General features: G+C 53.9%; 1 protein-coding gene across 1 annotated transcript; it reads left to right on the forward strand.

Moving 5' to 3' along the window:
* Nucleotides 1–12,403: 12,403 nt before the first annotated feature.
* Nucleotides 12,404–14,164, forward strand: MONBRDRAFT_34750 (uncharacterized protein; the record flags this gene model as incomplete). The annotated part of the gene is made up of 6 exons (XM_001750820.1): nucleotides 12,404–12,595; nucleotides 12,677–12,757; nucleotides 12,845–12,993; nucleotides 13,171–13,433; nucleotides 13,526–13,678; nucleotides 13,774–14,164. 4 exons carry the CDS (start codon nucleotides 12,404–12,406, stop codon nucleotides 13,193–13,195), a joined length of 447 nt encoding a protein of 148 aa, XP_001750872.1. The 3' UTR covers nucleotides 13,196–13,433; nucleotides 13,526–13,678; nucleotides 13,774–14,164.
* Nucleotides 14,165–14,535: the final 371 nt, after the last annotated feature.

A 14,535-nucleotide genomic window follows, 5' to 3' on the forward strand; every position in this document is an offset into this window, starting at 1 on the left:
GTTTGGCAAGGCCCTGAAAGACGGTGACGCTGTCCACGGCAAAGCTAATGGTGGGTGGCTGGGCAGAGTTTTCTGCCTGTGCGAGTGCCCAAGATAAGGTGCCCTCAACAGTAGTGATGCCTGTTGGCATCAAGGGAAGAACAGATCGAGGTCAGCCACCAAGTGTAGAGACGCGGCAAGACGGCTCGAGGAAAAAAGAAAAAAAAAAAAGCATGAGGCACACGAAGGGACAAAGTATTTTTGTGCAGTGGTCGCGTCACCAGAACTGGTCTCAAGCGGGTGCGTACCATGGTCTTCGGGTGGGGTGACGAGAAAGAGGTTCGCCTGAACGCGGCTGCTACACAGCAGCAGCAACAACAACAAGGACATCACACGAGGAGCACGTAGCGAGGCGCCAAATCTTTGCCGCACGGTTCGTGGGATGAAGTGAAGCGGCGACCTGTCCATTGTGACGGAGCATTGGCTAGAAGGAGCAGGAGTAGCGTGGCAGCAATCAGCTCAAACCACTTGAACAGGTTGTACCGGGACATGTGGATGAGGGCAAAGGAGCGCTGGTGAGCAACGCTGACGGGGTGGTGTTGGTATTTGAGATAGTATCGGCCTTCCAAGTGGAGGATAACGGCGTGGTCGCGGTAGGCGTCGGCGGCTGCCAAGGGATTGTTGGGCAAGGCGTTGCTGCTCAAGATCCACGGCGTGGCGCTGATCGCCGAAAAACTCGCTGAGTGTGTCCATGCCAGGCAGCATACCCGAGGCTTGCCCATCGGCGCTGTCCGCAGAAGCGCCTAGGTTGGAACCATCCCCACTTGGCGGAAGGAGCGGGGCCTGGTCCTGATGTGGCTCTGCCACGCTCTCATCAGCGGCTGGTGGCAGAGCTTCGGCCAAATGGGCGCCATCCCCATCCGTTTCAGACGTGGCCAGCAGTCCCTCGGTTGACATGATGCCCGTGCAGTTTGAGCGCACACGTGAGACGTTGAAACGTTGGGTGCGGGGTTTCCTAAGCTGAAGAGCGCAGAGAGGGATGAGGAAAAGGAGGGAGGAGGGAAGAGGGGGAGGAGGGGAAGGAGGGAGGAGGGGGAAAGGGCGGGGGGAAGGTCGAGGAAGAGAATCGAGGTGGCGGAACAGGTGCATGCAAAATAAAAAGCAGGACTACCATCAAGCACATCAAATTGGGGGGCCGGGGCTATCAATCAGTCCAAGGTCATTCCCCGATCAACATACCCATGGGCATCAGCAGCAACCACATCACCAGCAGCAGCAGCGGTAGCAGTAGCAGTAGCAGCGGTAGCGGTAGCAGTAGTAGCAGTAGCAGCCAGGTGGAGCGACAGGGCTATAGAATGCGCAGCTCTGCCACTGAAAAAAAGGGATCAACCCCCCGTGAGCCAACGAACGCAGCAAGCAAGCACGCTTCTCCGCCCCACACACACACACACACACACACACACACATGTATAAACGGAAGGCTGAGGGGGTTCATCAAGCCATGAAGCCAGTGGTACGTACCAAGCAACGGCTGCGCGCGCACACGGCCCCGTCGAGACGATGAAGAGGACGACGACGTGAGCTGCCGTAAAATACGAGAGAGCGAGAGAGAGAGAGAGATGTGGTGTGCGTTCTCATGCAGAGACACTATCAATCTGACAGTTTTGGCCAACGGAAAGTATAACGTATATCCAGAGATGGGGTGGTGGTGTGGACGTTTGGCCAGAGAGGTGTGCGTGGTTGTTGTTTTTTCTGTTGATGATTTGCTGGGCCAACTCACCGTCTTTTTGTCAGACAAAATGAGACGAAGGGAAGAGGGAGAGGGAGAGGGTAAAAGTGAGATATGTTTAGAGATATGAACAGGCAGGGGATGTGAGTACACGGGAAAACAAAGGCAAGAACAGGGAGAGAGAGGCGAAAAGGGATGTATCCAGAGAGACACGCATCTGCCACAGACTTCACCAATTCAACCCTCTCTCTCTTCAAAGCTCTCTCCTAAGTCTCTCTCTCTCAATCTCTCCTCTCTCCTCTAATAAATCTCTCTCTCTCTAAATCTCGCTCTAAATCTCTCCTCTCTCCTCTAAATCTCTCTCTCTAAATCTCTCTCTCTCAAAATCTCTCTCTAAATCACTCCTCTCTCCTCTAAATCTCGCTCTAAATCTCTCCTCTCTCCTCTAAATCTCTCTCTCTAAATCTCTCTCTCTCAAAATCTCTCTCTAAATCACTCCTCTCTCCTCTAAATCTCGCTCTAAATCTCTCCTCTCTCCTCTAAATCTCTCTCTCTAAATCTCTCTCTCTCGCTCTCTCTCTCTCTAAATCCCTCTCTACCATGTCAAGCTCCAGGACGTCTGGAGGCCGGGTTTGGGTTGCGAGGAAGTGCGCGTAGATTTGAGGAAGTGGTTTGAGAGAGGTTTGAGGGACGTCCGTCGGGACGGAGCGAAACCTTTGATGGTCAATTGAGGTCAGTTGAACCAGCTGCGGTCGGCAAGCATTCACAGTGGGCAGACCGATAGAATCGCTGTAGAGCCGCTCAGTCCCGAGGATAGGGAGAGTTACAGGAGGGCAGAGCACACCGGGGAGCACAGGGAAGACAGAATGGCAGAAGGCTTGACGTTCCTGCGGTCGGCAAGCATTCACAGTAAGCAGCCCAAGTGTCAATCTCCCTCTCTCTAAGTTCCATCTCTCTCTCTCTAAATCTCTCTCTCTCTAAGTCTCTCTAAATTTCTCTCTCTCTCTCTCTCTCTCTCTAAATCTCCTCTAAATCTCTAAATCTCTAAATCTCTAAATTTCTCTCTAAATCTCTCTCTCTCTAAATCTCTCTCTCTAAATCTCTCTCTCTAAATCTCTCTCTCTAAATCCCTCTCTCTCAATCTCTCGCTCTCTCTAAATCTCTCTCTCTAAATCTCTCTCTCTCAATCTCTCGCTCTCTCTAAATCTCTCTCTCTCTAAATCTCTCTCTCTAAATCCCTCTCTCTCAATCTCTCGCTCTCTCTAAATCTCTCTCTCTAAATCTCTCTCTCTAAATCTCTCTCTCTCTTACTTAGGGGAGGGATGGGCAGAGCGCAGTAGAAGAGGTGAATTTATGTGCCTGCGTGTGTCTCAGGGAGTTTGCACACACACACACACACACACACACACACACACACACACACACACACACACACACACACACACACACACACACACAGACCGTGCTGCGCAACTCGCGGGCGTTGGCATCAATGTGAGACGTTGTCACCGTCAACAGTCAAACGGCCAGCGTGACTGTGTCAGCCTTTGACAGCATTTCGTTGACGGCTGCCAACGAGCTCTCCCTCTCGGGGAACGCAATAGTTATGGATAACCTTCCGGTGCTGGCGGCTGATGCAGGGGCAGCCGCCTTTCAGCTCTGCGCTTGTGCTTCGGGCCAGCTCTACCGCGTGGCAAGCGGTGCCGCTTGTGCTACGGGCGTGTCTCTTTGCTAAGTAACCCGCCATATCCGCAGTCCAAGCTTGTTGTCCCTTGGACGTGTTTCGCGTAAACATGTTGATATGATGTCTGTGGATGTTCCAGTCGTCTCCTCTCTTCTTCTCTGAACTTGAGCTCGTACCTGTCGCCTTGAAACCAAGTCGATTTTGATTTTGATTTTTTTTTTCTTTACAATGTTAAAGAGAAAAGCACAGTGTGCTAAGCGCCGAAAGCCGTGAATGGAGCGGTCTTCGAAGCATCCTCAATGCCAGTGCGATGTCTGAAGGTTTGGCAGTTGGCAAGCATAAAAACGTATTTCGACTGGCAGGCAGACGCTTCCTTCACCTGCCTACGTCGCAGAGTTGCCAAGCGCGATCCAGAGAGTGCAGGGGTTGCGATGTGATGATCGCCCACACAAGCCGGGCGCCGAAATGAATCGTGAGGCACAGTTCGGCCTCTGTGATCTCAGAGTAAAGCGAGCACAACGCGCCGCGGACTTTGTGGCTGTGGCACGGGAAGAAGCCGAGATGATGCGCATCCAAGAACGATATTATTCACGCATCACTCCAGTCAGTCCACGGTCGCGTTCAAATGCTCAAAAGCGAATCATGCGAGCAGAGAGGAAAGGATCTCAACACCAAAACCTAATGTTCACACTGCCTCGAGTTTGGCATCATTCGCTCGTGTATAGGACACCACCAGCTCGGGATAGATGTGTGTATGGTCGTAGATGGCCACCTGGTGAGATTCGCCACGCGGTGTAGCGATAACCGAGTCATGTCTGTAGAAAAGGTCACAGGCAATCGTCGTGTCAGGTCCAAAGTCAACCAGAGGTACTCGCGGCTCAGAACCAACATTTCATGCAATGCACGACGTGCAACGTGCAAAAGCCGGATTTGTCCAACGCAACGCTCATTGTCTGCTGCGCCTGGCAAGAGGCCCATTGTCGGACACCTAGCAAGAGGCTCATTGTCGGGCGCCTGGCAAGAGCGGTGGATCCAGTGCTCCACAAGGAGGTGCTTCATAGACCTAGGCATGACCCAACAGAACTCGCGTGACAATAAGCATGCGCTTGCCATCGAGTCCACCGTAGGTGTACTGATGACTCTCTAAAGTCATACACAAATGCGCATCTGGCATCAGAGAACAGCAGCCCATTTCGATCAAATCAGTCGCAGTTTCTAACCCCTGCCAGAATGGTCGGCCAAGTAAACACCGAAACCAAACCGGTGGCTCGCGCGGCTACCAGCAAAGGGATGGTCGCGGCCCAAGCGCACAATCTTATCGCGCAGCGATTGCTCGGACATGAAGCAGCCGGCGCTCTTGACAGGGTGTATCACGAAGCAAAGCTGGACAGCCCGAGAGCACATCCGAGGTGGTGGTGACAAGTCGATTATAGTGCTCCTATCTTGTGAGGCGGTGCAGCATCTCCCGTCGCTTGGTGTTGTGGCGCTCCCACCGCACGGGTTTTTGCACACGCTCCACCCGCTGCACTGCAATGTTGCTTGGTCCTTGCCTGTCCGTGCTCAGCTGCTGAGGAGTTCAGCCACCTAGCCGCACAATAAATGCATCAGTCGAGACGACATCTTGGTTTGCACACGGTCATTTGCTCGGCTGTGTCTCCAGAGTGCCGAGCTTGAGTGTGGATCAGGCTGCCAAGGGCGCAGGTCGTCTCGGCCAAGAGTCGATGAATTACAACCGCCGTCATCCAGAAGGTCGCGGCGTACCCCAAGCGTTGGCCGATACAGGTACGTGGTCGTTTGCCGACGAAATGCAGTATAGCCGTCGCGCGTGTCCAGCCTGCCCCGCTTCTCCAGTCAGCTGCTCAGCCTGTGCTCCAGAGGCTTGCTCAGCAGCAAAAACATGAAAAAACAGCATGCTGATTTCCTGATCCGTGTATGAAAAGGCATGCCGTTCGTTCAGGGACAGCCAGCTGTCAGGCTCCACAGCATGTGAAAGGCCAGTGTCGGGTTTGCGAGGAAGCGGACCGTGTTGAGGAGACGTTTTGAACGAGGTTCGAAAGACGTCCTTCGGGACGAAACAAGAGATTTGGTGGTGTCGTGAGGTCAATTGAACCAGCTGCGGTCCGCAACACAGTGACCAGACCAGATGCTCCATTGGAATGGCTCTAGAGACGCTCAGGGGAAGCGCAACCCGTGCCAGCCAGAGATGTCACAACAAACAGATGACAACAAACAACGAACAACGGTGAACACAAGCATAACAGACAAGGCTATCTGCCAAGACATTGCAAAGTACACGAAGCACACGGGTCGACGCATGTGCCCCCTAGAGGAAGGGCACGCCTCAGTTCGTCTCGGTGTGTATGTTAGTCAGGATATGAAGTCGCACCAGCTCCATAGGGGCTCCTGTGGGAAGACCCATGGTAGATTACGCTGATTGTGTGCAAAAGCATCAGAACAAAGGGATTTGCCGCTCACAACAAACTAGCACCTAGTCCAGCTCATCCTAATTGGCCGTGTAGTATACAACCAGCTCGGGATAGATTTGGGCATTCTCAAACACAATCACCTCATGGAATTGCCCACGCGGCGTCGCGACAACCGAATCATACCTGCAAAAGTAAAATGGCCGGCGCAACATAACCGTCAGATCAGGAGGCGGGCAAAGGCAACATGCAACAGATGGTCGATTTTGTCCAACGCACCGCTCGTTGTTGGGCGCACTGGGCAGGAACGGAGGTGCCAGCGCCCCAGAAGGAGGTGATGGATGGACATGGGCATGGCCCAGGAGTGCTCGCGAGATGACGAGCATTCGTTCGCCGTTGGGTCCGGCACGAGCGTACGTATGACTCTAAAATCATGTAAGCACACTGCGGTCAGCACACCAGCGCTCAAATAAACAGGCGATATTGAAAGCCAATGCAGCCACACCTTGCCGGGATGGTCGGCCAAGTAAACACCAAGACCGAATCGGTGGCCAGCGCTGCTGCCGGCAAAGCGATAGTCAAGGCCCAGGCGTACAATCTTGTCGCGCAACATTGTGTCAGGGGCGATGCCGTGCAGCAACAGGCGCTCTTGACAGGATGCATCGCGAAGCAGAGCTGGAGAGCCCGAGGGTGCATCCGATGTGGCCGTTTGGAGCTGATCATAGTGCACTTGACTTTTGATACGATGCAACATCTCTCGTCGCTTGGCGCTGTAGCGCTCCCACAGCACGGGGTTGTGCACGCGCTCCACTCGTTGCACTGCAATATTCGCTGGTCCCCGCCCACCGGTGTTCAGCTGCTTCAGTAGCTCACCCACCTACCCACCCAGTAGATTCAAATCAGACGACTTGCGGAAGAGCAAAGGAAAAAAAGAAAAGAAGCAATCACAAGCAACGCACCTCTGACATGAGCTCGGGAGCGTTGCGCAAGACATCAACGGCTGGCCCGACTTGAGCAGCAGGTTGCTGTAGAATTTGCCCGGCGCTAAGCAGGTTTGGCCTTTGCTTCAGATTTGTTGCAAGTAAGGCTCGCGTTTCCTTGTACAAATCGCTCACTACGTCGCACATCTGCACAGAAACAGCCGTGAACAACAACAACGACGACAATGACGACGACGACGACGACAACCAGAGCGTGTAACAATCATAGAGAAAAAAATAATAATTGACTGACCTCGGCCGCCAAATGAGGAAAGCTAAAGGCACCATCTCCCGCTGGTAAATTCCATCTGCAATGACCCACAACCTCATCGGTTCGCGATTGAGCCGGCGGCACCGTTTGTGGGTACATGTAGGTGTTGTAGAGCACGCAGCCAAAGGAAAAGGCATCTTGTGCTGGACGCGCCCCCACTCGGCCCCGGCCAAAAAGCACTTCGGGTGCCACATAGCCCGCCGTGCCCGACGATGCGGTGGCCGTAGATGGTAGCATGGTGGCTTCAGCGGCGGCCTTGGCAATGTCAAAATCGCCCAGCCGCACGACGGGCTGGTCCTGTGCACCGTCAAGCATGACGTTGCTCAGCTTCACATCTCGGTGCACCAAGCCCTTGCTATGCATAAACGCCAGGGCCGTGCGCAGCTGATTCATCAGATTTGAAATCACGGTCGAGGTGGCCAGGTGGCGCGCCTTGCCAAGCCACTGCTGCAGATCCCCTTGTGTACACCATGGTTGTACCAGGTAGGCACTCGGGTGGCCTTCTTTCACGTCGACGAGCGCGCCAAGGACCGGAATGATGTGCGGGTGCTCAAGCTGGCGCATGGCACGAAGCTCACGCAGGAATGTACGGCACTGATCCTGTTTGTGTTGTCGAGCAAAAACATACTCCTTGACGGCCAAATCTTGTTCCTCAGATTCTGGTAGCGCGGCGCGGGCCTGGTACACCTTGTGATTTTGGTTGTAATGAAGATCAAGTTGGCCCAGGCTGGAGAGCGACAATGTGCGATCCACTTCGGTCATGGCCTCCAAGATCAGGCTGGCTGGAAGGTCGGGCCCAAGCACAGTGCGGAGGCGCGCTCCCAGCGTGCTTTGTTCAGGGTGCAAAAAGACCAGCAGCGCTGGAAAGTGCCGATGCAGCAGCTGGGCGAGCTCGGCGACGTGGTCCACGTGTGACTGATTTGATAATTGTTGACGCAAGGTGTCGCGTCGCGTTTCTAGCTTTTTGAGGTCCTGCTCGAGACCAGACCGAACAGCTTCAGGCAGATGTTGTAGAGCCGTGTGAAATCCTTGAATAGCGGTCTCCACCTTGGTTAGTTCCTCGTGGGCAGCAGCCGATTCATCATCGACGTCTTGAGTCAAGCTGTTCACATGACCCATGCACGAGGTCAACACGGAGAGCGTCGTGGCCTGCCAGTCGATCATGTCTTGCAACTGCTGCATCAGGGCTTGCACCTCGTGAAGCGCAAACGCCAGATACCAGTCTTGATGCTCATAGTCGTGCTCAACTCTCCAGGTTATCAGCTGCTCCAGGCCGTTTTGCTCGGGCAAGCTCAGCTTTTCGTGGGCTTGGCACAGCTCCTCCCAGGCCTCGGGCAATGCCTCGGCTGGAGGTGGTGCACTCACATCCAAGCCTTCCACACGCTGCTCTAGTGTGTCCACGCGATGGTCCGTGTCGGTGGTTCCCGCTCTTGCCACAGCACGCAGGGCAGTAATCAGCTTCAGCACTAGCTGCTCGAGGTTGCTGTTGGCGTTGGTGAGCAATCGTTGGCGCTCAAGTCCCACGTCGCGTAGCATGACGAGTTTATCCAGGACTGCTGCAAGGTCGGTTGGCATTGCCTCTTGGTTTGGTCCAATTGCCTGCATTCCGCTGGCATCCTTGGAGCTGGGACTTGGTTTGTGACGCTTAGAAGGCGGCGTGCCATTTGTTGCGGGTGGCGCCCGGGGCATATTCAACTTCTTGCCCAAGTCACTGGAACATTGCTGCAAGGCACTCAACACCGTCTGCAACGAAAACTGCTTTGCGATATCGTGCAGCTCTTGCAGCACTGATTCTAGGTTGTCAGTGTTGGGGTCCAATTGACTCAAGCGGTTGTTCAACGCTTCGGGCGCTGCCAGTGCCTGGTCGAGCGCGCCGAGGGCCCGGGTGGTGGTCGCCTGGAAGGCAGCCCAGTCCATGGCAGGAAACTCTGGTGGCGCTTCGTCGATGGTCCTCTGGATGTCCGCAACTGCCGTTGCAAGATTGGGGCTTTGTTTGGCGGCACCGCTGATAAAGGCATCGAGGTGGGGGAGGGGATGGGTGGTGGTGTGCTCCGGCAGGAGTGGCCTGAGCCAGGTATCCACTGCCACCACAACAGAGGCCGTAGTCTAATGGAGGGTTGTGTGGTGCCATTGGTCGTGATTAGGTTGGACGAGGCCGTGGGGATTGGGGCAATAAATGCATTGGGGAAAACAAGATGGGGGAGAAGGCTCACCTCGAGGGTGGGGGTGGTGGGCAGAGACGGCAGCCAGGCGGGAGGCGATGCAGGCGTGGGCGGAGCGAGGGGTGCGGGTGGTTGTGATAGGCGAGCCTCGTGGGCAGCAAACACGGGCTCCAGCTTGTCGCCATGCCCGCGTTGACGTCCAAGATCAAGGGGCGTTCTGCCACTCTGAGAACATGTGATTGGAGCGTGTGAGGTGGGCAGCGACGTGAGGGCTGAGTTGGGCGACGTGCATTTGCTTTCTCATAACAAAGGCGAGGTGACAATGCTTTGAAGTGGGCTGAAGACGCCAGACACGCGAGTGGTGTGCAAATGGTGCGGGCAGGTAGCAGGGGTGTCCGAACGGAGGCGTGCTTGGAGAGAGGAAAAAAAAAAAAAAGGGCGCGTGTGCCGGGGGCAAAAGTCAAGGCACGGCCACCGAAAGCCGCTTGGGCGAGCGAGGGAGGCAGAGGCGTGATGGCAAGGGGTTGGGGATGGATCAGAAAAAGGGGAGAGCGAGGACGGCAGGCGGAAGAGACCAGCGGGGCGCGGGGAGCACTGACAAAGCGCGGAAGAAAAAAGGGGGGAAGAAGAGGGATAGCGGGAAAGAAGAAAAGGAGCCAGGGGGGAGAACGGACGCGCACGCGTGGGCAGGGTGTAGCGGAGAGGAGGGACGGGGGCAAAGGCGACGGGGCAGCGGGAGCAGGTGCAGCAGTCATAGGGGGGTAAAGGGGGGAAGAGGGAGGTACTGTACTGACGTCGTTCTTGGCTTCAGTATCAACATCGCGCTTCAACAGCATCTCCACCACCTTGTCATGACCGTTATAGCAGGCCTCGTGCAGTGGTGTACTGCCAAACTGTGGGATGATGCATCAGCATGACGTACAGGTACAGCATCATCATCATCAGCATGGGGTACAGGTGCAGCATCATAGGGGGGTAAAGGGGGAGAAGAGGGAGGTACTGTACTGACGTAGTTCTTGGCTTTAGCATCAGCACCGTGCTTCAACAGCATCTCCACCACCTTGACATGACCGTTATCGCAAGCAAAGTGCAGTGGTGTATCGCCATCCTGTCGGATGATGCATCAGCATGACGTACAGGTACAGCATCATCATCATCATCAGCATCATCATCATCATGGGGTACAGGTGTACCATCATAGGGGGGTAAAGGGGGGAAGGGGGAGGTACTGTACTGACCTTGTTCTTGGCTTTAGCATCAGCACCGTGCTTCAACAGCATCTCCACCACCTTGTCATGACCCTTAAAGCAGGCATTGTGCAGTGGTGTATAGCCACTCTGTGGGATGATGCATCAGCATGACGTACAGGTACAGCATCGTCATAATCATCAGCATCATCATCATCATGGGGTACGGGTGCAGCATCATAGGGGGGTTAAAGGGGGGAAGAGGGAGGTACTGTACTGACGTTTTTCTTGGCTTCAGCATCAGCACCGTACTGCAACAGCATCTCCACCACCTTGACATGACCGTTATCACAGGCCCAGTGCAGTGGTGTCCAGCCAAGCTGTGGGATGATGCAAACATGCAGTATATGTCCCATGTTATACCATAACGTCACCCCATCCAGTGACATTTTCAAAGTGTAACCAATATCACACAGCATCATACCAAACAGCATACGTACGAAACCATCTTTGAATTGGGCAGCACGTCGAATGCGTTGTTGGTCCCAACTGGTCAACAGCTGCAGCGCCCTTTGTGGATCTGGTGAATAACACGCATCCCACAGCTGATCACTCATGGTAACGGTATCTCTCTCTATTCACCATCCGCTTCAAACCGCTTTGCTTGCTTCTCTATCCACCATCAATCTCATGAGCCCCCTCCAAGTACAACTCGTCTGACAACCCAGAATTCGGACTGGGATTCGACAGGCGCGCGCCGTTTCCAAAACGGCAGCCAGTCAGCGGGTCTTTGCTCTTCTCTGTCTGATGCACCAAACGACTCACCTTTGGCCAGTAGTTCTCGATGACAGTTGCGAGGACGGGTGGACTTGATTGCCCAAGCGCACGTTGTCGACTGCGAGGCGAGATCAGTGGCCTCACAGAAAGCAAGAAATGCTTTTAATCAAAACTTTCTGGCGTCGCCGCAAGGCCCCGACCAGGAGAGTCTCGTACCAAGCACAAGTGATCACTCACCACACACACACACACACACACACACACACACACAAAGCAAGACACATCAAGCAGCCCGCCGATGCCGATACCGATACCGACACCGCTGCCAAAAAAGGGCACCACCACCAAGAAGAAGAAGAAGAAGAAGAAGAAGAAGAAGAAGACGAAGTCAAAAGCAAAAGCAAAAGCTTTAACTGACCAAAAGGAAGGAAAATGCAAGCAACAACACACACACACACACACACAACACACACACACAACACACACACACACACACACACGTTTACACCTTTTTCTTCTTCTTTTTCAATTTTTACTTTCGAAGAAGAAGAAATGCCACAGTGATAAAAGCAAATTCATTGGGTCCTGGCCCGGGCTCACGAGTGAAAAGGACGGTTTGCACCGGTCAATCGGATCGCCACGCCCAACGTACCTGCCAATCTATTGGCTCGGCTGATCGAGCCCCCGCGTATTTCTTTTTTCTGCGCACCAACCACACCCATAGAGAGTGTGATTCGTCTCTGTCACTGTCTCTCTCTTCTTTCTTGCTAGCTCAGTCTCTCTCAAACTCTCTCTCAAACTCTCTCAAACTCCCAAACGTGAGCGACCATTCCTGACGACAAGCTTTAGGTTCATTGCCATGGCGGTCATTGGGATGATGCTCGTTCCCTTTGAAACGCGCGTTGCCTTCTGGAGCATCGCAACCGTAACCTTCACAAACCGAACTATCTCCTGCAGTAACTTATATTCTTATTACTAGCAGAAATACATTAACTTCTCGTATATCGAAATGAACTGTTAAAAGAAGAGTAAAAACCGAGGTGCATTCAACCTCCACAAACTCAGGTTTCCCCTGCAGCAACTTGTATATCTACGCATAATACAACTACATTAACTTCACAGATATCGACATAAACTCCTCAACGATAGAAATGTAAAATAAGAGGGTGTGTTCAATATTGCGAGGTTCGGGGCAGCAAGGGCAGCGGGTGATGGGACTGTGGAAGGGCAGCGGGTGTCGGGACTCTGTGTGTGTGTGTGTGTGTGTGTGTGTGTGTGTGTGTGTGTGTGTGTGTGTGTGTGTGTGTGTGTGTGTGTGTGTGTGTGTGTGTGTGTGTGTGTGTGTGTGTGTGTGTGTGTGTGTGTGTGTGTGTGTGTGTGTGTGTGTGTGTGTGTGTGTGTGTGTGTCGAGGAGGCAGGAAGATGGACCTGATTCCCGCGACCGACTCTTGACGTCCTCTTGATGTTTCATGTTGTGTCTTCAGGCCACCTTGGCACTGGCTGCTGCCCAGGATCCTGCCGAGGGCTGGATGGGCTACGCCAAGGGCGTGTCGCCCCGTGGCACCGTAAGCCACACTGCGACCTTGCCATTTGAAACTTGTCTGCTGCCCTGATGCCAACTCTGCATACCCTCATATCCTTTTCGTGAACAGGGTGTGTTCACCCATGCCGAGGCCAAGTGGAAGGCTTTGAGCAAGCCAAACAACGCTGCCAATGCCTTCTATTCCCCCTGGTTTGGCATCGAGAGCTCAGACAACCTCAACCTCATCCAGCCCGTGAACCCTTGGACTGGCCGCGCTTGGTAAGCACCTCCGGCCCCTTCTTCTTCGATTCCATACCCGACGCCCCGCTTCTCAAGTGTCTGTGAGACAAGAACAACAAAAAACCCCGATCATGGGAACAACCAAAGACAAAAATTTTGGAGATCACGAGCGTCATCGGCACTCACCTGCCCAATCACTTGCGCGCACGTTTATAGGCAAATGTACATCGAGTGTATGTGAACGCAAATGGAATGTGGAATGGATACCGACCTTGTAGACGTTGCCGTCCCGGCCATACACTCACCGATACTTGCCGCACGCTTCCTCGGATTTCCAGTGGGAACCCGAGCATAACGAGAACAGCCAGGGCCATATCGTGTCCGCTGGCGATGTGCTCCACGGTGTCATCGACCTGGACCAGAGCAGCCAGACCTACATCATCTCGCACACCAACCTGAACACGGGCTGGAACGTGAAGGTCTGTCCCTGTGGCCACTGCACCCCGTGCGCTGGGTCCCACCCCTCGATACAACACTGATTCGGCGCTTTTCTGGCTTGCATCACGCACAGACGCAAATTCCGGTTCAGCGCAAGCTGTCAGGCAAATACAAGGAGTACACCATCCTGTACTTTGTCTTTGAGAAGACCTTTGCCTGCCACCAATACCCCGCCGAGGAGGTTGTCACCTTTTACGACATTGCCGTTCAATACGACAACCAGACGGTCCGTACGCTCAAGGGCAGCTATGATCCGTCCCTTTCTGGATCGCCGTGTCGGCTCCCGCTCAAACTTCCCCGCTTATCGAAACACACTGGCAGGTCGCCCCCACTTGGACGACTGCGTATGTCGATGACAACTGCAACAACCGCGCCCATATCCTCAACGAGTTGGTAGCCCACCCAACTGCTGTGCCCCGGCTTCTCACACGCAACGTGCAATTTGACCAATGTCTCACTCTGCCTTGATGCATCTTGCTTGGAACTACCTCCATGTAAATGCGTGTCTATATCAGACGCTGGCCTTCAGCAACACAGGGGCCGGCTGCGTACGACACACCCCATGCCCCTCCTCCCCCCCTTTCTTTTTTCTTTTTTGCGCTGACTGCGGCTTTCAAAGTGGGCAAGTCTCCCTTGCGATACACAATTCAACACCTAGAGGTGCAGTTTTGTTGGCATGTACCTGTACATGTTGCTGCTGTGCTGCCAGTACACTCGACAAAGCAATCCAACACCATCTTTTCGACCCCCCACCCCGATTTATGACACATCTGCTTGTCCTTCTTTTTGCAATTCTGCCTGACATTGTTTTTACACCCAAAATCAGAATAAAATCACACCCACACCACCACCAAGACCCAGTTGCAAGATCGTGGACACGCTGTGCAATTCTTCACCATCACCACCATTAACGCCCTCATCGGGGGTTGCTCCAGAGATTGGAAAGACGTCGCACACGGACGTGGTGCAATACACTTGGCGTTTGCCCTTTGTCGTTTTCCGTTTGTCGTTTGTGACCCTCAGCGGGCAGAGCGCGTGCGGAGTCGGGTTGGCAACTGGGATTAAATTAAACCCGGCAGCATG

This window comes from Monosiga brevicollis, genomic scaffold (assembly GCF_000002865.3).
Source record: "Monosiga brevicollis MX1 MONBRscaffold_49 genomic scaffold, whole genome shotgun sequence".
Taxonomy (NCBI): Eukaryota; class Choanoflagellata; order Craspedida; family Salpingoecidae; genus Monosiga; species Monosiga brevicollis.